This window comes from Epinephelus fuscoguttatus, linkage group LG10, assembly GCF_011397635.1.
Source record: "Epinephelus fuscoguttatus linkage group LG10, E.fuscoguttatus.final_Chr_v1".
Classification (NCBI taxonomy): Eukaryota; Metazoa; Chordata; class Actinopteri; order Perciformes; family Serranidae; genus Epinephelus; species Epinephelus fuscoguttatus.
The window spans coordinates 28405341-28428511 of record NC_064761.1 but is presented as its reverse complement, the minus strand read 5'-3'; the positions used below and the strand labels follow the sequence as shown (position 1 = coordinate 28428511).

The 23171-nt window shown below is 37.8% G+C and overlaps 2 protein-coding genes across 2 annotated transcripts in view; both read right to left on the bottom strand.

Moving 5' to 3' along the window:
• Positions 1-644: 644 nt before the first annotated feature.
• Positions 645-20689, bottom strand: spata6 (spermatogenesis associated 6). Its single transcript, XM_049587377.1, has 11 exons — positions 20554-20689; positions 18016-18153; positions 17493-17541; positions 17323-17364; positions 17059-17183; positions 14346-14426; positions 10892-11320; positions 9432-9534; positions 7163-7203; positions 6761-6921; positions 645-2901 (listed from the first exon to the last, which is right to left on the bottom strand). The coding sequence occupies exons 1-11, from the start codon at positions 20635-20637 to the stop codon at positions 2784-2786; spliced, it is 1371 nt and encodes a 456-aa protein (XP_049443334.1). The 5' UTR covers positions 20638-20689; the 3' UTR covers positions 645-2783.
• Positions 20690-22624: 1935 nt separating this feature from the next.
• Positions 22625-23171, bottom strand: part of agbl4 (AGBL carboxypeptidase 4) — a 400933-nt gene continuing 400386 nt past the window's right edge. The window contains exon 13 of the mRNA XM_049587376.1: positions 22625-23091. Within this exon, the coding sequence (XP_049443333.1) occupies positions 22986-23091 (106 nt within the window). The 3' untranslated portion in view covers positions 22625-22985. The remainder of the gene's footprint in view (positions 23092-23171) is intronic.

The following is a 23171-nucleotide window of genomic DNA, read 5'->3' as shown; positions in this document are numbered from 1 at the left end:
TAAAGTATGTTGAAAAAACGCCATAGTATGTCAAAGTCACAGTATAGTATGTTGAAAATGAGGCATAGTGAAGTGTTGAAAAAAACGTCAAAATATGTCTACATAACGGTCATAGCATAGTATGTCCAAAAATTCATAGTATAGCATGTCGTCCAAAATCATGAAAAAATGTCTTAGTATAGCACGTCCTCAAAAATCATGAAAAAATGTCATAGTATAGCATGTCCTCAAAAATCATGGAAAAACGTCGTAGTATAGCATGTCGTCCAAAATAATGAAAAAATGTCATAGTATAGCATGTCGTCCAAAATCATGAAAAACGTCACAGTACAGCATGTTGTCCAAAACCATGAAAAAATGTCATAGTATAGCGTGTCGTCCAAAATCATGAAAAACGTCACAGTACAGCGTGTCGTCCAAAATCAAGAAAAAACGTCATAGTATAGCATGTCGTCCAAAATCATGAAAAAATGTCATAGTATAGCATGTCGTCCAAAATCATGAAAAAATGTCATAGTATAGCATGTCGTCCAAAATCATGAAAAAAAGTCATAGTATAGCATGTCGTCCAAAATCATGAAAAAATGTCATAGTATAGCATGTCGTCCAAAATCATGAAAAAATGTCATAGTATAGCATGTCGTCCAAAATCATGAAAAAAAGTCATAGTATAGCATGTCGTCCAAAATCATGAAAAAAATGTCATAGTATAGCATGTCGTCCAAAATCAAGAAAAAAACGTCATAGTATAGTATGTCGTCAAAAATCATGAAAAAAAGCTCGCCATCAACAATCATGAAGAAAAAAACGTCATAGTCGTCAAAAATAATTAAAAAAACGTCATAGTATAGCAAGTCGTCCAAAATCATGAAAAAAAAGTCATAGTATAGCATGTCGTCCAAAATCATGAAAAAAAAGTCATAGTATAGCATGTCGTCCAAAATCATGAAAAAATGTCACTGTATACCATGTTGTCCAAAATCATGAAAAAACGTTATAGTATAGCATGTCGTCCAAAATCAAGAAAAAAACGTCATAGTATAGCATGTCGTCAAAAATCATGAAAAAAAGTCACGTCATCAACAATCATGAAGAAAAAAACGTCATAGTAGTCCAAAATAAAAAAAAACATATTATAGCATTTTTGTAGCATGTCGTCCAAAATTATGAAAAAACGTCATAGTATAGCATGTCGTCCAAAATCATGAAAAAAATGTCATAGTATAGCATGTCGTCCAAAATCAAGAAAAAAACGTCATAGTATAGCATGTCGTCAAAAATCATGAAAAAACATCATAGTGTAAGTCAAGATACTATGTCGAAAAAAAGTCATGGTATAGTATAATGAAAAAGGTCATAGTATTGTATGATGAAAAAAGTTACAATATAGTATGTCAAAAAAAGTTATAGAAAAGCATGACGAAAAAAATCATAGTATGTCAAATAAGGTCATAGTATTTTATGTCGAGAAAAAGGTCATGGTATAGTATGTCAAAAAAGGTCATAGTATGGTATGTTATAAAAAAGGACATAGTACAGTATGTCATACAAAAAAGTCATGGTACAGTATGTCAAATAAGGAAAAAAAAAATGACAATATTTCAAGTTCAAGTTCAAGTTCAATTATGTCATGTTTTCAGACGTAGTTACTGGTATTAAAGACAAAGAAGCAGATGCAGGCTATGAAAACTGACATGTAAAGAGAAGTACAGTTTTGCATTGTAGCTTCTTGAACTCTTGGCCAATATGAGTCAGAGACAGGAACATGATTGGAATTTAGCTTTTTAATCCCGGTTGTACATTAGTTAAAGTGTACCCACAGCATCGCCGAAAGTCCGAGACCATCATTATTCACTATATTACTAAATCCCTCCTGCAGAATAAATACATGTTCTATATTTGGTTTCATTCAGAAATAAATTAATTTGCAGGTACAACTATGAAGAGAGCACATAACACAGCTGTATTTCATTTTATAAAAGTTGTTATTTAGCTCTTTTGATTGAATGAAACACTGTCACACAGGTGAAGTGTTCATGAGCAGATGAGCTCTGATAAGCACAAACAAACACTCGTTCACTTGAACACTATGGATCTGAATAACTGTAGTAATTTATGTTGAGGCTGATTTTTTGGGGTCTCCTGCTCTTCATCCAGGATTACTTTTTTTCCTCCTTTCTCTTGTATCTCTTCACTCTATTGTAGCTGCTGGTTCCCAGCGGTGGCTCTTGGCTACCTTCTTGTCTGTCTTTTGTGTTGTGAGAGATGAGCCCTTAACAGCTGCAGCTTGCATCCATGTCTTCTTCCCATACACACACAAAAAATGTTGCTTCTTTATACCCGAGCCAATTTCACACACAGCTTTAGAGAAATGCAACAATGTCTCTGTTTGGTTACATCATCGGGCATTTTTTTTAAAATAAAAAAACAAAAAACAAAAACAGTCCAGCTGATGGGTCGGAGGGAGGTAGTGCTGCTATGCTTTTGAATGTAACCCCTGCACATTTCCTGCTTTTTCAAAGGGTAACAACAACAAACACGGCTCAGAAAGGTTTTAAATTTAAATGAACGTCAAATAGAGAGAAATGAAGACATGCATGTGAGATGTTTTGACTCTCTAAATGATAAAATTGTGATGTTAAGAAGGTGTGTTAATGTCTCTGTGTGCATCCTCTCCTACAGAGTTTGAATTTAAAGTATGCATTACTACAGTGATTGGTTTAACACTGAATAGTCTTTGTATTGGAAACTCAGTTGTTTGGTCACATTGTGGGCAGATCAGGTCAAAGGTCAAAGGTCATTTGGTGGTGGTCCCAGGTGGTTTTGTGTGTCTGCAGAATCCTCTGGACTCGGCTGTGGATCTGCTCGCTGTAGGATGGACTGAGCTGATGGGTCTGAAGCCTAAAGAAAAGAAACACCAAAAAAAGACATCTAAAAAACATAATGAACTTACTTAACTGAGTTAGAATCACATATACCTGCATCGAAGAGGACTGACATAGTAAGTCAAAGTAAAACTCATAGAATAATGTGCCATGAAATGTCATAAAGGTTGTTATAAAGTATACCACAAAAAAGTTTAAAAAAAAAAAAAAAGTTCATAGCATAGTTGAAATAGTTGAATAAAAAGGTAAAAATGTCATAGTATGCCATAGTTTCTTAATAGTCATAGTATGCCATAGTTTCTTTCTCTACTAAAAAAATAGTATAGTATGTATGTTATAAAAAGAATAGTAATCCATAAAAGAATAGTAAGCCATAAAAATGTCATCAAAAGCCACACTACAGTATGATATAAAAATGTCACAGTATGGTATGATATAAAAATGTCAAAAAAAAGTCCTAGTATAGTATGTCATAAAAATGTCAAAAATTTCATAGTATAGTACGACATAAAAATGTCAAAAATGTCATAGTATAATATGATATAAAAATGTCACAGTATTTAAAAAAAATGTCACAGTATAGTATGTTATAAAAATGTTATAGTACAGTATGACATAAAAATGTAAAAAAAAAATGTCCTAATATAGTATGTCATGAAAATGTCAAAAATGTCATACTATAGTATGACGTAAAAATGTCATAATACGATATACAAATGTCACAGTATAGTATGTTAAAAAAAATGCTATAGTACAGTATGACATAAAAATATTAAAAATGTCATACTATAGTATGATATAAAAATGTCACAGTATAGTATGTTAAAAAAAATGCTATAGTATAGTATGACGTAAAAATGTCATAGTATAGTATGATGTAAAAATGTCATAATATAATATGATATAAAAATGTCAGTATAGTATGTTAAAAAATGTTATAGTACAGTATGACATAAAAATATCAAAAATGTCATACTATAGTATGATATAAAAATGTCCTAGTATAGTATGTTAAAAAATGTTATAGTACAGTATGACATAAAAATGTCAAAAAAATGTCCTAGTATAGTATGTTAAAAAAGTTATAGTACAGTATGACATAAAAATATTAAAAATGTCATAATACGATATACAAATGTCACAGTATAGTATGTTAAAAAAAATGTTATAGTACAGTATGACATAAAAATATCAAAAAGGTCATACTATAGTATGATATAAAAATGTCACAGTATAGAATGTTAAAAAAAATGTTATAGTACAGTATGACATAAAAATATTAAAAAGGTCATACTATAGTATGATATACAAATATCACAGTATAGAATGTTAAAAAAAATGTTATAGTACAGTATGACATAAAAATATTAAAAAGGTCATACTATAGTATGATATACAAATGTCATAGTATAGAATGTTAAAAAAAATGTTATAGTACAGTATGACATAAAAATATTAAAAAGGTCATACTATAGTATGATATACAAATATCACAGTATAGAATGTTAAAAAAAATGTTATAGTACAGTATGATATACAAATATCACAGTATAGAATGTTAAAAAAAATGTTATAGTACAGTATGACATAAAAATATTAAAAAGGTCATACTATAGTATGATATACAAATGTCACAGTATAGAATGTTAAAAAAAATGTTATAGTACAGTATGACATAAAAATATTAAAAAGGTCATACTATAGTATGATATACAAATGTCACAGTATAGAATGTTAAAAAAAATGTTATAGTACAGTATGACATAAAAATATCAAAAATGTCATAGTATAGTATGACGTAAAAATGTCATAATATAATACGATATACAAATGTCACAGTATAGTATGTTAAAAAAAAATGTTATAGTACAGTATGACAAAAATATCAAAAATGTCAGTATAGTATGACATAAAAATGTCATACTATAGTATGATATAAAAATGTCACAGTATAGTATGTTAAAAAATGTTATAGTACAGTATGACATAAAAATATCAAAAATGTCATAGTATAGTACATAAAAATGTCATAGTATAAATGTCATAATATAGTATATAAGAAGGTCATACAAAGTAATGATAAATGTAAATGAAGGCATCTTGTTTATTTTCAAATTATATATGATATGTAATCATAACTCTAAAAGAAGATACTGGATTTCAATAATATAAAATACAGAAATTTTGCAATTCCACACATTAGTGAGGCTGTATCCAGATTTTCTTTTCGCTTGGAAAATGACTTTAAAAATTCATTGATTATCAAAATCTAAATCATCTAACTTCCAAACAATGCCTGTCTTTTTTCAAGAGGTTGTCACAGGTATACCCTTTGTCCACTAGTCTGTGCTGTAACACAACACAAGATGTAAGAGCTGACGCCAAGATGAAACTACCAGTACATTGTGTACAACAACATACTGTTTCCTCCATCAAAACATTCATTTTTCCTCTATATTCAACCTTTAGTGGAAAAAATAAAAGTAATTCCAGAATTGACAGAACCAATGGTGCATATGAACTGGAGGCATAAATGTGCTTCATCAATACAATATAAATGAGTCTGCGAGTTGGCCACAGGCAGTTATGAAATCTTGCACTGACAGACAGACGGAAGTGAAAAATAATAAATTTCAGTATTGCCTCTCATCCCCATCTATTTATTGGGAGTGGAGGGGTGATGACTGTGTGACTGACTGGCTGGTGTCTTGGCCTGGCTCGTGGTGAGGGAATGGAAGCTTTTCATCTGTAATCAGATAAACTCGCTACCTGCTTCAAAAAGTCATCAAGGACAAATCATCCAGAGACATGAATAGACTGAGACTTCGGGGCTTAGGGAGCAAACGTTGCCACTGGCATCTGTCATTTTCTTTATAGATCAAAGATTCATGGTAAGACGTGCCCCTCTCCCTGTTGGAGGGAATCTACAAAGGCCTGCTCTAATCTCCCACCCTGCAACTCCTGTCGCGTTTTCAATTGAGAGAAAAGTATCATTCATTTCCTACAATTTACTTTGCAGTTTAAGATTGTCTATTGATTTTAATGTTTACTTATGGACTGAGCAGAGGGGAAGGGGAAAGGAGAGCAGAAACAAACAAACAAACAAAGCGGAACATCGGTCGCGTTGGTGTGTTCAACTCGCAGCTGCCGTGATCGATGACAAGGTCTCTCTGAATGTATTAAAGCGTGCATCGGGTCAAATGCATCAGACTCAAGCTGAAACACAAATCAATACCATTTTCCTCTTTTGTTTTCCCTTCTCTCTGCCTCCTCTCTCAGTAATGAACAAACATGACAAGACATCAGCTTTTGTAATTTAAAAGGTGGAGGGGAATTCATCCTGCCTGTCGAGTCTGATCAAAATTAAAGATTGGATGTGTATGAGCTGGCACACATACGCACACACAAAGCAGCGGCAGTGTATGACTAACATCTCATGGGATTGCCATGTGTTTGCCATATACTGTAATTGGAAACTCATACAGGTGCCTCTTTTGCTTTTAAGATCTTTTGGGCAAACACGAATAATTTGTACAGATGGATCAGGAAATATTCAGGGCAAACACCACAAATAAAGAGGATTATGTTATTTCCTGCTTTGGTGTGAGTGTGAACAAAATCAGCTGGTTCTGTGGCCAGAAAAGTCAGAAAAAAAACCCATTTTAAGGTTCTCCCAATAAAACATATAAAAGTTTAGATCACATTTTGTGGCTGTTACATTGATTATCATGCTGCTAAATTGCTTTTTGGTCTCTCCTTTTTCCCATTAAAGTGGTTTTTATTCTAACATATCATTTTACAAAAACACCTGAAGAACTTTCTGGTATTTTCAAGGTCAGGTCGAGGGAAAGGATTGCATTATCTATAACGTTTACCTTTCTCTGAGGGACTGGCTGAGATTTAGAGGACTTCTGCAGTTGGACATGGCCAGTTTGGACTGATCTAAGGCAGCACTGCTCTCAGGGCTTCTGGTCTGGGCTTCAAGTCTTGAGTGTGTCTCTGGAGATGACTGGACCCTCACAGAACCTGATTTCACCTGAAAGAGGTCACAGGGCAACAGGGGTATAAGTTAAGTTAAGTTTTTCTGGACATTTGTTCACAAAATTAAGAAAATGTCCAGTAAAAGTGTAAAGAATGAGAAGATTAGAACAGATAAAAAATAGTTCATTAGAATCACTTCAGGATACTTTGATAAGAACAAAATGTCTAAAACAGTGTGAATATATAATTTGGTTAGTCTGGCTCTCTCTGGTTTGAAATGTTATAATTAGACTTACTCTGGCTGTTCTTGGTCTGTAACTCCCCAGGAGAGAGGAATCTACAATGACAAAGACAAGTTAAAAGTTTTGTGAAAACAGAAAACTCAGCTTTTGGACTGTGTTACATCTACAGTTCTTCATTTGAATAAGAAGCAGAGTTTGTTGTGCAAACATAAGCAGGTGTAAGTGAAACTTGCCCTGCATAAGGGGCAGCTGTAAACAGGCATGCTTTCTGTGTATACCAAATCCCCAGGAACAGCTAATTCTTAATAGTGGCCGAACGTGGCATTACAACATCTAGGACCGTCACATGATGATATGAAGCATGATAACCCCTATTATTGTTTTTACTTTAGGGATTTGATCCATTTGGTCCAATAACATTCCAAAAGTCAAGTCAAGAAGAGCGTCACGATCAAATCATTTTTATCCCCATTCAAGTTAGTGAAGGACTAAGCCAGAAGTTAGCCACTCCGCTGGCAGAAGTTAGCTGATCCGGCACGGTAGAGCTCTAGTACGCTTGCTCTATGAACCCCACGATGTGGAAGATCAGAGTAATTGATTACCACGGAAATCAAGCTTTTTTGGCTTCATGCACCACCCAGACTCCAAGGAAGTGCACCAGGCTTTGAAGCCAATGTTCGTAGTAGCCGAACAGTGGAATTACAACAAGTCATGGGAAGCCATTGAGCCCAAAGACTTTTCCCATTCACTTACATTGTAAAAGAGACGTCTGTAAATCAGTGGATACCTTTTTTGGGCATCACAAACCCCACAAAATGACTAGATTTACTATCTAATTTGATCGATTCGGTCAGATATCACATGGTCTAGAAGAACGGCATGATTAAATTACTTTAGCCCCATTCAAGTTAGTGGAGGCCTAAACCAAAAGCAGGCGGCTTGGCCAGCAGAAGTCTCTAGTGTGTCTGCTCTGTGGGCCCAGTGATGTGAAAGCAGTGCCAACCATCCAGGTAATTTTATACGCGAAAATTGAACGTTTTTGACGTCATGCGCCACTGAGCATCTTTCATAGGAATGAACGAGGTCCTGCCTCCAACGCTGTACAAAGTCTTTGTAATACATCCATGCTGTATACTTTATGTAGCTTTGCATCATAATGACACTATGACATAAAGAGGTCAGACACCATTTTATGGTCATTGCTATTATCCTCAATAAAACTAAACTAAACAAACCAAAAATAAAAATGCAGTCCAATATTCATTTTGAAAGACTTCATGTTACAAAAGGTGTACACAAAGACATTAAATCAGTACAGAAAATAGACACATTTTCACAAAAATACAGCAATGTTTATGCTATATTGCCATACACGATATATATATCACGATATTTTGAAATCTCCTCTAAACTACTGCAGACAACTGAAATACAAAATTATTAAATGAACTACAGTCAGTATAAAGTTTAAAAATAAAATGAGGTATTGTTATAATCAAATAAATCAAAGTGAAACCACTGGTGGTTTTATTTTACAGCACATGGCTCGCCACAGGCTGGAAGTGTTGATGTGTTTGCTGTGAACTCAAAGGTTTCCGGTCAACAGTGAGCAATTAGCACAAAGTTAAACATGAAGATTTATTCACTGTAAGCTGGTAACAAACAAACAGCTCCCTAGTTCATATATCAATATTATTTGCAAATCGCAGTGGTGCTCCGTGGTTGCAAAATGCGACTGCAAGTTGTGGTTTGGAGCCCCGCGGGTACAAAAACACATACTTCACCAGCTCACACTATCGGTAAACTCATCAAGTTAAACTGTTACAGCAGTGCCATTAAATGTGTATGATTTTTTCACTGGAAACTGGAAACAAACTAACAGCTCTCCAGTTCATATATTAACATATGTGCAAGTCACACTAGTGCTACGTGGTTGCAAAAAATCTTGGTCTGGAGCTGTGATATAAAAACATGCTTCGTCTTGCCTGCTCACACAGAGGAGAGGTGGATCAGAATGGGAGGAGGGTGTGTAAGGTATCATGTTTGTGAGTCTTTCTTTATGTATATGTGCCTGTGAGAGGGAGAGAGCCATAGAAGAAAGCGAGAGAACCGAAACGCTGACTCAAAGTGTCATACCGGTGGCTTAAAAAAATGTTGTAACAATTTATACTTGGGGTTTGCAATATAGTCATTTTATATATATCACATGTGGAATAAGTCATGATACATCAAGAATAGTCGATACATCGCCCACCCCTACAATGGCCTCCTGTGTGTAACAGTGTATGTATATTAGTTTTTGCATGTGAGCATGAAGGCCTACCTGTGTGATCAGCTCTGAAGCTGAGAGAGTGTCGATGGATGCTACTGTTCTGTGGAGAGGAGGAAGGAGTCCCCATCACAGAGGCACTACTGCAACGAGACACCTGGGATAAAACACAAAAGAAAAAAATAATCTGCTGTCACACAATATCATCATAAACTTTACACTGTTGTAGTTTGAAATGTTCTGCCTACATAGTAAAAACACAGTGAAGTTGTTTTGGCTCTCGGGCCCTTAGTCAGGAGTACTTTGTTCTTCACTTTCAAACAGCATCCTGATACTCACACATTAATCAATCACGCAATCTACCAACTTTAAATAAGAAATGCCGCAAAGAAAACAGAAAAATGTTTGGTCTGCTGTATTGCATAAATGAAATCAACGACATGATACATTCATCACATTCCCTAATGTCTTTTCATTTCTTTGGTTTGTGCAGAATAAAAGAAAAGCTGTCACAAATACTTTCACTGTTTAGCCATTTGTCATCTCAACCCCAAATTATTTCACTGAGAAAATCACAATAGGACATAAAGCAGACAAAGACACAAAATTTTAGAGAAAAAAAAACACCTATCTCAAAGAGCACGGGTTGGAAGTGTGCTTCCCTCTACACAAACAAACAGGGAATTGAGGCTCTGATAATGCATTCACCATGGGGCTAAGCTACTTCATTAGGTATCTATTTGTTAATTGCAGCTTGACTCTCAATTACTAGGGTTAATTGTCGACAGAAGATTCCCCCAGGAAAACCAGAGCGGGAAAAAACACGCTCATCTCTTTAATAAAACGCCCGTTGTATTCTAGTAAATTCCATTCATGTGTGTGACAAAAACAAACAACTCTCTACCTAATCATTTCTTTTAATAACAGCATGCTAGTGGATTTGATATTCATACCTCAGGATTAGATTTGATGTAAATGAAGAAGCAAGAATACAAAGGGGAGCAGAGGGGGGGAGGAGCACAGAACTAGAGGCTGTGTTGTTCTTGTCCATCAACTTTAGATTCCCCACGGCTGTGTGATCAGAAAATCACTCCCTTTTATATGTAAATATCTCATAGCAGTGATACAACCATAATTAAAGTGTTAACAAATAACTGTGTACCAGCCGAAATCCAGGATGTGTGCTATTAAAGCGCACTCAAGCCCCTCAGTAAGGATAATAGGCCATATTACATGCGCACACAGTAAAACATTTTCATGACGTCAAAATCCATTAACGGCTCAGGTAAAAAGATTAACACTGCTCTCTTATTATGCCCTCCACTTAATCTGCCCACTAGATTATGTTAAATTTTGGGAAGCTCCCACTGAGGTTTGAACTACATCAATTCAGGATCCCATTAATTTTAACCCCTGTCTGCTGAACACGTGTATTATTAGCATTAAACAAACCGTCACATCACTTTTTTTGTCAGTTGCCTTCAGTTCAGAGGAATATATCTAATGTTACTAACCAAGAAGGGCGGCTGGCTCTCAGTCTCCTTCCTGAAGTGGTGAGGCCCCAGCTGGAGATGGCTGAGTCTCTGCCTGGCGTCCTCTGAAAGCTGGCACATCTTGCGGTGGGTGTAAGGGGACAAGGCTCGTGTCCTTGAGGAAACTGTGGGCTGCTGGTAGCCAGACTCTACAGAAACTCTACAAGTGTGCTTTCTTTCATTCTTGTTTTTCTGGGGATGTCGGCTGAGGGACGAGGAGTGTCTGGGTGTTGAGGACGATCCAGAGTTTGTAATTGTAGCCTCAGCATTTAACTTTACTTTCCCACCTTTCCCAGAGACACAGTTTGTGTCATGCATTTTGGAACAATGCCTGCTGGACGGCAAAGACTTTTTTGGTGAAGTCTGTGTGGATGGGTTTAAAGATGTCCTCAAGGGAGAAAGACAGCAAGTCTAGGGAATGCAGGGAAAGAATATGAGAGAGAGAAATAAAAAATATCATATGTTTTTCTGACATGTCAAACCACCCTCACAGGTCTCCATTTTGAGGTGACACCTAACATCTGTCTCAGCAGTTCAGATTTCTACGCAGGCCACAGTGTTGTTACTTTACACAAGCGTCAGCCATTTTCACCATTAAGGCAGCTGCTCTCACTCTCGACACAGACTTGTTTTCCCTGGACAAAACCATTAAACCATTAGCTAAATCATTCAGCTTAAGTGTTACAACAACAACAGCTCTCGCAGTCGGCACTGCCATGGAGACAACCTCTGCAGAATTACTTCAATAACTCTAATGGCCACTAACATCATTCTCCAATGCAATATTCCACTTCCTGCGGGTAATGCCAACCGGGGATAAATAAGTTAAGATAAAATGTTAATTGCATTTGATGGCCATCTCCAGTCTAATATGATAAAGAGGCATTACCTGGCTGTAAAACAAAGATAATCTAAATGCTAATTAGGGAAATCACACAACATTAAAACTATTTTTAAGAGAAACTAAATGATGAATAAATCCTCATCGAGGTTGCCATTTGAGATTGGTCTGATTTAATAAAATTAAGCAAAGTATGCGCTCCCACCCCCACATCTACCACCATCTCTGACTTCTCTCAGCTCTTCTGTCAGTTCGTCACTAGACGGACACTGAGAGTCAGTCAGTTTCCTCGTCATCAACTGAGGCCTGTCTGATGTGATTAGCAGCTATGTCCACAGCATGCAGCATGTTTACACTAAATGCTAACTTCAGCATGCTAACCACATCCATGATACTAACATGCTGACGCTGAGCAGGTGTAATCTTTACTTAATCACCATATTAGTTTAGTATTTTAGCATGATTATATTTGCTTATTAGCTCTAAACACAAAGTGAGGCTGACATTGATGGGAATGTCATTAGTTTTATATTTTTAAAGATGGTGGTACTAGATGAACAGCCAATCTATTAGTTGTTTACATTTCACAAAAAAGCATAAATGTCAACCTCATGCAGCAAGTGGGGAAAAGTCAGAAGATCATCAAAGTCATTAAAATACATCGTCTTGGAACAATTAATGTCCATAGAAAATACTGTACCAATCCGTCCAGTAGATTTGGACCCATTTTTTGACATGCTGGTGGAGCAAAAGGAAGAGTCAGGGGATCACCATGGCTATCCATCCAACAATTGTAGAGATATTTCAGTCAGGACCAAAGTGGTGGGCTGACAGGCTGACAGTCAGACCGAACAAAACTGCCACCTCTGGCTGCTATAGTGGCTAAAAGTGACTTTTGGATTTAAGAATGATATTCAACTGAGATTGATGACAATCAACAAAGGACAAGAGAACCAGAAAGAGCAAGACATTGCGAAAAGAGTGTATATTTATCACTACACACAGGGTTTCACAGGGTTTTGTGGAAGTTGCTACTCTTACTCTAAATCTCTATTAAAATAGGACAAGGTTGTCAGCTGGGCGGGCTGGCAGTCAGGGAAATGCCTATGCTGAGGAGCCATTAGGAGAGAGAAAATGGAGAAATTCTACTGTCTGACAGCCACAGCGGTGCTCTGATCCAGACATCCCCCTGAGGGGCCAGGAGAACACTCTGACAATCTGCTTCGCTGTCAATGACATCCCATTTAAACAAATAGCTTAGCTTAGGTTACTGCACCTGGGAAATGCATGGTAGTGTTTTTGGCACAACATGCCAACCGCTGTGTGATGGATCATATGTTACAAACAGGACTGTTTGTGAAAGATTTCCATTCTCGCTATTTTTTTTAAGTAACACTCTTTTTTAGTCTAGAATTGGAGCATCATTTGACCTGAAACTACCTCTGTATGTACACACCTCACACACACACATTCAGTGTTACATGAGGCCAAGGAGGAGTAGATGAAACTTAAACAGGGCTGCAACGAAGGATTATTTTCATTATCAATTACTCTGAGAGTTATTACTGACTAATGAAAGACTCTCTTAAAAAAAAAAAATGCTCATTGCAACTTTGTAAATCCCAAGGTGATGTCACCAAATTGCTTTTTTAAATTTGACTAACAGTCTAAAACTTAGACAAAGAAGAGAAGCAAATAATCACAATTTAGAGCTGGAACCAGAGAATGTTTGCTGGAAAAATAAAAATGCTTTTTATTTTCAAAACAGCTACACTAAAAACTGCAATAGAAGATGGGAACATGTCATAAAACAAAACTCGGGAGTGCCCATACAAGGAAAAGACGAGATGGAGAGAAAAGACGATTCAAAAAGTTCATAAACTAAAATTTTATTTTACACAGCTGGGCCCAGTTACCTCTTAAAATCCACAAGGACACAGTGGCAGATGTAGGTGACCTTCATCTTGGATAGTAAATGTAAAAAAAATATCTGAATGACTGGTACTGTGACAAAAATTGTCCCAGCTAGTTGGAGATGTGAGAGAAGCCTTGATATCAGCATCACAGATCTGCCTCCACGTAATTACATTCACAAGGAGAGAACAGATACCCTTGAAACACTGCCAGTATGGATAGATAGTTGCAGTAGCCATGGCAACAATAGCAGGTGGGTATGTATGGTGAAAACAGACAAATCTGATGGCAAGTGATACCACTCATTAGAGCCCTCTAGAGATGAATCTTCACTGTTCTAGCTTTGGTCAACACTTACACAGATCTGTTCAAATATTGTAGCATTTGGAGCTGTCACACAGGCTGGTAAACACACTGTGTGCTTGACTTATGAGTGGCACTTTGATGGATTTTAACTGCCTACGTTTTGATTAAGCTGGTTTTGAAAGACCATGAACAGACAACAAAATGTATGTGTAAAAAAATAGGTTTGTTTTTCAGAGTGTTTTACAAATCAGCAACAGACATAAAGCAGATAAACTAGAGGTACAACATATTTAAAGACCTGGCCACAGTATGTTTGTGTGTCTCTATGTGTGTGTACGTATGGACCTATGAGATGTAATAAAAGGACACACTTACAGATGAGGCAGGCCAGCTGTCTCTGCCGTCACTCTCTTCTATGACTGATGTTGTAGCAAACTCCACTTTGGGGGAGATTCCCTAGAGAGAGAGAGACAATAGGAACAAACACAACACCTTCAACAAGGAGATGAAGACAAACGCACAGATAATAGCACTGCCTGGAACACCAATTTACAATCACAAATCTTCAATCTACTCCTGGCTTGAGAAAAACAAATTGCAGAAAAGAGAAAGGCTCCAGTGATGTTTAAATAATATGGCATTTGGAAAGAGACATCTAAATTGCTATGTAGGCCTCAAACACAAACACATAAAAGCAACGGTGAGGGGAATGGTGTTTAAAGACATTTAAATATGCCAGTTAGTGCCTCGGAGGACAAGGGGAGGATAGAAAGGCAACTCGCAGCCACAGAGAGATGAAGGAATGAAAGGAGGAGGTGGTGGGAAGAGAAAGAGATGATATAACAAGAGGAGGGGGAAAAGCAAAAATGACAAGATGGAGAGTGACAGAAAAGAGACGAAGTTCTGTGTTTATTTTTTTCTGTGTGTATAGCAAAGACAGTCAACAGCTCTATATGGAAAATGCTGTTGTTATATTTTGAAGAAATTACTTCATTTTGTCTAAGACAAAACTGTGCTTTCGAATTGGTCACTTGGTAGTGACTCCTTTCATGTGCACAGAGATTAGGACTCACTTAAACAGAGTAAAAATTTTCTCCACTCTGTGAATGACACGTGTAATATTGGTGCCAATCAAGCCAGATCACACAGTGAGCACAATGTGGGGTCGCTTTGACACATGAACGTTTCACCGCATCAACTGACATCCCCCCTTTAACTAATTCAGCAGTAGCTCAGGTACCTCTGCGGGCATGGCATGCACTGACATGCAATAAACTGTGAAAGGTAACATTTTGGTCTTAAATCAAAGATAAAAGTAAAAATCCTTCACTTTTACTCCTAATCCATAACTTTAAAACAAAACCCATTTTTCAAATCTCTAAAAATAATTACTTAAAGGACAAGTGTGTAGCATTTAGGGGGATGCACTAGAAGAAATGGAATATAAGATTCGTAGTTATGTTTTCACTAGTGTATAAGCATCTGAAACTAAGCATCGTTGGGTTGGGTTTTTTGTTAGCTTTGAATGAATCATATCCATACAAGAAGCAGGTCCTCTACCAGAGTCTGCCATGTTACACCGTCATGTTTCTACAGTGTTTCTCTGGTGTAACTCACCTAACGCCAGAAGAATTTTGTTTTTAATTACAGCCAGATTCCTATATATACATACACATATTTCAAACACATTAGATTGTTGTTCATTTCCATGTTAATTACTCAAAATAATATTAAGGATTTCACACACAAAAGAGAACTTCTTTAAAATACACATTTTTGCAGAATAACATACCATGAAACGAACTGTAGGGATTTTTTAAAATAGTATACGATATGGGTAGGGGCAATTCAAGCTTTGACAAAATGTGGCAAAACATTTATTTAGACTGAAACACTGGTGCGTTGAACAGCCTGCTGTAGTATGCAAGTGCACTGCCTTTCACTACAGGAGGGTTTTAATTTAATTCAAAGGGGCTTTATGCTGTTTTACACTACAAAAGCAAGTGTGAAATAAACACAAACAGTTTAATTTCCATTTATTTATGTACACGTCGCTGGGGGCCTCCCTAGTGTAATGGTTATGCGTAAGGTCCAGGGCTCGAATCCTGCTGACGTCAACGTCAGCAAAGGCATGTGGTCGCAAGAGGTTCCCACCGCCGAATCAAACGGGATCACATTCCTTAAGGAGTAACTCCGGAATCTGAGCCAAGTCCTCAAACGAGGGCGCGTATCAAGGTTACAGATGTGAAAACGGATTCCTATGTACAGATCGCTGCTGATTGAGTGGGTCTGCTCCATTTCAGTGCGTCGGTGCACCGCTTCACATATAACAGAGAGGGCCAGGAATGCTGTTCAAAAGGAGTGTAAGCTATCAGCCGGCAGCAGCAACCACATAGTTGTCAGCTGACGAAACAAACAACAATGTCGGCCTACTGGGCAAAAGCCATGGTAGTTTTCCTAGTTAACTGTATGAGTTCTCTGTCTTATCAGTCTCCCTTGACTTGTTTGTGGTTGTATGAGCTACGTGGTCGTGGTGACGTAAACGTTGCTCTTGCTGCTGAAATTTAACAGCAGATACGGTGTACCAACCAGCTCTGATAACTGTCAAATGGTGCATGCCAGCAACACCACAGGTGTTGCTGGAATGCTAATGGTGCAGACCCAGTAACACACTCACCTAATGAAAGAAAATGTACCTCCATACCCGTTGCAAACTGTTTTGAGGAAACAACACAAGAAACCAAAGCAAACGGCTGCACACCGTTTTCAGACTGAACGTGCCCCAGGTGCAGGGTAAATCAATATCTCTGATTGCCTGTTCTCTCTCTGAAAACAGCATACCTGTGATCAATCATGTGATCACTTGAGACCTACTTTTAAAGGTTCCGTTTACACTTCGCTGTGGGTAGGAATTAGTCACTTGATAAATGTGTCTTGTTGCTCACACTCAGCCAATAACTTTTTTACTCTTAGGTTGACTCTTTGGAGCATTGTTAAGTGCAATTCTTAGAAGTTTGATGAGTAAGGGTGCAAGTCTTAGAAGGAGGGTTAAAAGAGAAATAAAAGGAATAGATGGAAAGGAGCCTACAGGAAAGGAGGAAGATCTCTTCATCAGTATCTCTCTCTCTGCAGCTCCTTCCCTGGAGCTCAGTCTGGGACCAGGATACAGGAAATCTCTGCTGCCCTCCTCCATCATGGCTAGGACCTCACCCTCTAAAAACCACACACAGACAGACAGTAAACAGGAACACACACATACACACAATTCAAGTTAGAGATCCTTTTTTTGCAGAGTAATGACTAGATACAGTGGGGACTTAAAATGCCCATATGGCATCATCAGAAAGCGTACCTGGAGGCACCAACTGAATCAGCTCAAAAGATGTTGTGTCAGCTAAGAGGAAGGAAAGCACAAATAGACTGTGAGCTAATGATCAGTATCACAGCTAATAGCCTATAAGCTTGCATAGCAGAGGATTCAGGGCTAAGAAATGAGAAGGCAAATCCCAAAAGGCCGTTTACCTTCCAGGAGGTCAGCTACATCAGCAGGGTCAACAACGCCGGGGAAAGTCTGGTAAAACAGAGAACAGACAAAGCGAATCAATACTTATAACAAGATGAGGCCGACAGCCCGGTATCTAACTCTGCCATTCTCCCCAGGGAAAAGATGGCCTCTTTTATCAAGAGTTGGGGCAGTCATGTTCAAATTGGAGAGTTGTTGGTATGAATTCTCCGACTTAAAAAAATAAGCCAGTCAGAGCCTGCAGTGTATGCAAGAAAAGAAGTCAGAAAACTAGGATGGAGATTTATTGACCCTTTTGTCATTTGTAGATAAAAGTACAATGAGTAGGTATTAATAGGAGCCAGCATAAGATCTGGGATGTGACATGACGACATGACATGCATCTCTTCTGATATCGGAAAAATATGCACTAGTCCTCCCTGTTGCTATATCTGACAAAAGAAGCCACAGACATATGATGATTCTGCATCTTGTGCCTAAGTAATGGAGACAGCTCTTGCTTCTGTAAGTTATTATTCTCACCTTGGCAAACACCATTTTGTGTTGGAAGCGTAAAGGGAACACAGGTGGCAAACATGGAGTCTTCCTGTACTGGCCCATGATACGCACACTGAGGTAGATATCGTTTTTCTTGGACAGGAGCACTCCTGGACATGTGACCTGCACACAAACAAGGTAATGAGGCGACTACAGTGACAGGTCAGGCAATCTTATGTTCTTGTACGTGTCCTTTATTGGCAGGTTTCTTCTTATCTTGTGGCAAAAAGAGACTGTCCGTCAGTGTGCTACTACAATCCAACATGTTTAAAATTTCAAAATCTATTTTTAAAAAAATCAGCTTTGCAAACCAAAGGTGTGCAATCATCTGAGGAAATAGAGGATTCAATACAAAATTTTTAGTTAAAAGATTCATGTATTTTTAACCTGCAATACAAATTAAAGCTCCAGTGTGTAGGATTTAGGGGCATCTAGCTGCTAAGGTTGCATATTGCGACCAACTGTAACTACTCCTGCGTGCAAAGCATGAAGGAGAACTACCGTGGCCAACGTGACAACTACACTATACAGAGCCAGTGTTTGATTTGTCTGTTCTGAGCTCCTGTAGAAACTCAGTGAAAGAGGACCCACTCGATGGGCCTTTCCAACAACGGACCCTACCCACTCCTAGTCCGTGGACTGTAATTCTGTTTGTGGTCACCTCACAGCTAGATGAAACTCCGCCATCAAGGTGTAGGGGATAAATACAGCTGCAGCTTTGGGACAAACTTCCCTCTCTGAGGCAGAAAAGGGGACTGTCGCTACTTTCCGTAACCATGGAGAAAAATAAGACTCCAAATTTTATGTTCTTCATATGTATTTGTAGCACTTATATTTGATCTGTGCTGCTATTGTTTACTTTAACTGTTGTATATTATAGTTTTCTCATTAAAAGAAATAACTTGATACTGATATACATATAAAAAATAAATAGAAATACAACTTACTCCTCAGCTTCTTTGGTAGCTTTTCTTTTCTTTTCCTTTTTTTTGTGAATATCTTTTATCTTTTCTCCCTGATGTTTAGAAGCTGCTTGGATTTTGTAACAGCTGTTGTAAATATTCAGCACTACAATCAAATGAACGCGACTGTTTTCTAGAAAACAGAGAAGCATATATTTAATCGTAAATACAATGTCGCAGAACCTTATTTATATGGAGCATCTTCCATAACAAACACAATACAGTGTTGCACATGGTCAGGAAGTCGGCATTGATGCAGACTTGCTGTCGGAGGGTTTTATAACTCACTAGTTGGCTTGGGAAGGCACTCAGTGTGAAAGTGGGTAGGGAGAGGGTAAGGGGTGGTTTGGGAAAGACCCCATGTGTAGATGTAAGTGGCTCATTCTTTTTTTTTTTTTTTTTTTTTAGATATTTTTTAAGGGCATTTTTTCTTTTAATTGATAGGACAGTGAAGTGTGAAAGGGGGAGAGAGGGAGAGACATGCAGCAAAGGGCCACAGGCTGGAGTCGAACCCGGGCCGCTGCAGCAACAGCCTTGTACATGGGGCGCTTGCTCTACCACTAAGCCACCGACGCCCCATAAGTGGCTCATTCTAAGGTAATGGATACACAATGATTCTTAGTTTCAGGTGATTACACCCCACTGAGCAAGCAACGTCTGTGGACATCCAAGTCTAGTTGATATCATGTCCACAGACGTGATATCAACTAGACTTGGATGTCCACAGACGTTGCTTGCTCAGTGGGACACAAATGAAAAATTAATTATGAATATTATACTGCATTTCCACCACTATACCCCCTTACTCCTTCACACTGGACCTTTATGTAGAATTATTTTTGGTAAACAAGGTGGAAATGAGACCAAATCAACTTCCAGGTCACACATTTCAAAATCAGCGAGCTCAAAGTGGCTGTAACTTAAATATGCTTTGAGGACAATTTAACCTTTCTGGCTCAATATTTAAAGCATATGTTCAAAGGCAACACATTAGTTAATGACTGGAATAAAACAAAGCAAAAGAGAAATTTGAATGTGCCTAAACATAATTTCTTTTAACAGCAAAAAAAATATTAAGACTAGTTAAATAGGTTGATTTAGTCCTCAACATTATGAACCAATGATGTCAGCCATAGAAAGCAAGGGGAACTTTTTATGTTCAGGTATCATTCTGCGTTAAGCAGTGATTTAAACTGAATGCTAACGTTAGCTAAAATTTAGCTAGTTTTAAATTAATTATTTAGTAAACAAGCGACAACGGAAGCTACTAAATCACAGCATGGTCTATGACAGTCATAATGTTCAGGAGGATTTAGGCAACATTTCTGGTGAGCTAAATCAGTAAGGTAGTCATACTACGACATTTAAACACATTTCACGTTACATGTTCAGTTACAGCCGTTAGCTAGATAACGTTAGTTAGTTAGCTTGTTAGCTAATAGGGAACGATAAGGGAAGAGGATGTAAACTCGCTAGCTAGCTTAACGTACGTCAACTACCGCACAGCACCAGGTCGCTTTCTGAGTTTAGTAGCGAAGGAGCAGCGTCAGGATGAACTTACTGTCTGAATGTCCAAGTATACGGTACATTTCAGAGACTTTTGGTGCACTTTAGAGGAGGACAGCTTCTTCTTCACTGAAGCCATTCATACAAACTTTTGAGCTTCGTTGTCATAGCTGCCAGACAGCAACAGTCACAGAGCGGATGTACAGTCACGTGACCAAGAAGTGACAAATCAGAACCTCCCTCTCTGCACACTCAAACACAAACACAGACATGTTTGACTTCACACAAAAAAACAAAGCAAACCACCATTTAAACAATAGATCAAACCTGTATGCATTAGATATTCAGCAATGTGCAATCCACAGGTAAATGTGAAAAAAAGTCATTTAAAAGAACAGTGTGTAAAATCTAAAGGCATTTAATGGCATCCAGTGAAGATTTCAGACTGCAACCAGCTGAAACTTCTCCCAATCAAGATTCCTTCAAATTTTTACCGGAAGCCAAATTATTCCAAGAGGTCTCTTCCAAATCAGTGTTTCTCCAATGCTGTTTAGCATATTAGAGATGGGTTGCTAGTCCAGCACCTGCAAACGTGTGCTTACCCTTTTCCTCTAATAATTTAATGTGTGCTCACCTTTATTCCCTTGTGACTTAAGATCCAGACGTTCAGGAGGTTTTAACCAGGAACTGAATTATCCACACAGGTCTCTATATCTCCAAAACAAACACACCTAGGGATTTAAACCAGTGAAAACACATAATAAAGTCACTTCACGATAAAAACCTGTCTTTTTTGTATGCTGTTCGGCTTGACACAGAGGGACTGCTAATAACAGTGACCATAATGTGAATGGCCCTATCTAGAGCCAGTGTTTGGTTTGTTTATTCTGGGCTACTGTAGAAACATGGCGTGGATAAGGCCCTGAAGCCCGTACTACAAAGCCAGTTCAACTTACCCCGGATATTTTTTCATTATCTGGTTTGACGAACTCTAACACTGGCCATCTGGATAACTGGTACTACAAAGCTGGTTATCAACTAGTTCAGTCGATTCTCGAGTGCAGTGGGGGACTTAATTACGAACGACATCACCAGAAATGAATAGGCTGCTTCATATCATATGAGATGAAACAGTACCTTAAGTGTCTGGGATTGCAAGACAGTAAAATGTCAGTGCAGTGGGATGTAAACGATAATCTGTGATCCTATAAAGGAAAATGTAGAAACATTAAAAATACTATCCAAAAATTCACCGTCAGTCGAGACTTACATTACTTGTAGGTATCACTTGGCCATATGTCACATTAGTGTAGAGTATGTTTTGCTGTTTAGTTGGATGGTAATGAATATGTCACATAAAACTCTTCAAAGTGATGCCTGATTGTTTCTGCTACTGAAGCTGAAAAATAGCCAAGTTAATGACTGATAAGTCGATCTGACTGAAATGTTGCATTTATAATAACAGGGGCCAAATCACAGTGTGTGAATTATTTTACCAAAAAAAATATTATCTGTTTTATCCTAGTTCTTAAGTACTTTACTAAAGTAAACTTTGCAAATCCTGCTAAAATCACGTGCTAAGTATTGTAAATGATCTCTCCAATTGTTAGGAGCTCTGTTTAAAAAACCAGTGGAAACAGAGCCCTGGAACAATAAAGAGATTTTACTGACCTGTAACATTAGGTTCCTCTTTTTTACCTGAGACTCTGGGCTTTTGTCCATGTCAGGATACTTTTTTCTTCAGTGATCTGATTGATCAGAGGTCTGAGTGCTGACAGGCTGTGATACTCTAAGTTAACCTGCTCTGGAGCAGCTACATTATATTTTCCATTTCTGCCTGTATATCCCCCTAAATCCTATGAATCCTACAGACTAGACCTTTAATAAATGCTTTGTCGATACCATGAATAGAGCTGAAGCCTGTATGATCAAGCAGAGCTCTATACATGCAAACAGCACAACAATACAGCTAAAGAAATCAAAATGTTCTTCATATACTCTCTGTCTCATTTATATGAAGTCAATTATTAGTGTTATCAGTATTGAGATTAGGGAGCAACAAGTGATTAAATGATTAAGTGTTTAATGACTAATTATAATACCAACAGAGATAATAACACCATAGTCATAAAATAAGTCATTAACCACAGGGCAGCATGCGTTTATTTACAACAACATTGAATAAACAACAAAACGGAGGTGCTGAATGAAGGCCTCAGATGGACTTGAGATGGGTATAACCGCCAGTCTGTCGCCATTCAATCGTCCACACTTTATACTCACTAAATAACCCAAGAGGAAACTTGTTCTGATTTTAGTCCTGCAAGTACCAGTCATCCCACTGTTACAAATCTGTGAAAATGAGTCTTTATAGCCAGGGAGATGTGGAGCTTCTAAAGGCAATGAAGTGTGAAGGATCCTCCTGCTACGGTGCTCCGCATTTTATACATGCTCAGTCTGTGTCCGTCTGTCCGTCTGTCTGTTTGTCTAGTGCCTGACACCCTGGCTCTTCTCCCTCTCTCTGTCTGCCGCGTCTCTGCCAACACCGTTGCCCTTTCTGTTGCCGTCGCCTGTCTGGGACATCACCTCAGAGCTGGAGACAAAAACATATCAGTATGAGTGAAACGGTGGGGTACAGTTCAGGGAACAGCAAAACAAAAATAACATTCATTT

Excerpts from the sequence above, each read along its gene's own strand:
- spata6 (XM_049587377.1), bottom strand. The coding sequence starts at position 20,637 with ATGGCTTCAGTGAAGAAGAAGCTGTCCTCCTCTAAAGTGCACCAAAAG. Across the intron at positions 17,365-17,492 it reads TGTAGCTGACCTCCTGGAAG|CTGACACAACATCTTTTGAG; the intron begins GTAAACGGCCTT and ends CCTTCCTCTTAG. Across the intron at positions 9,535-10,891 it reads AGAGCCAGCCGCCCTTCTTG|GTGTCTCGTTGCAGTAGTGC; the intron begins GTTAGTAACATT and ends GTTTTATCCCAG.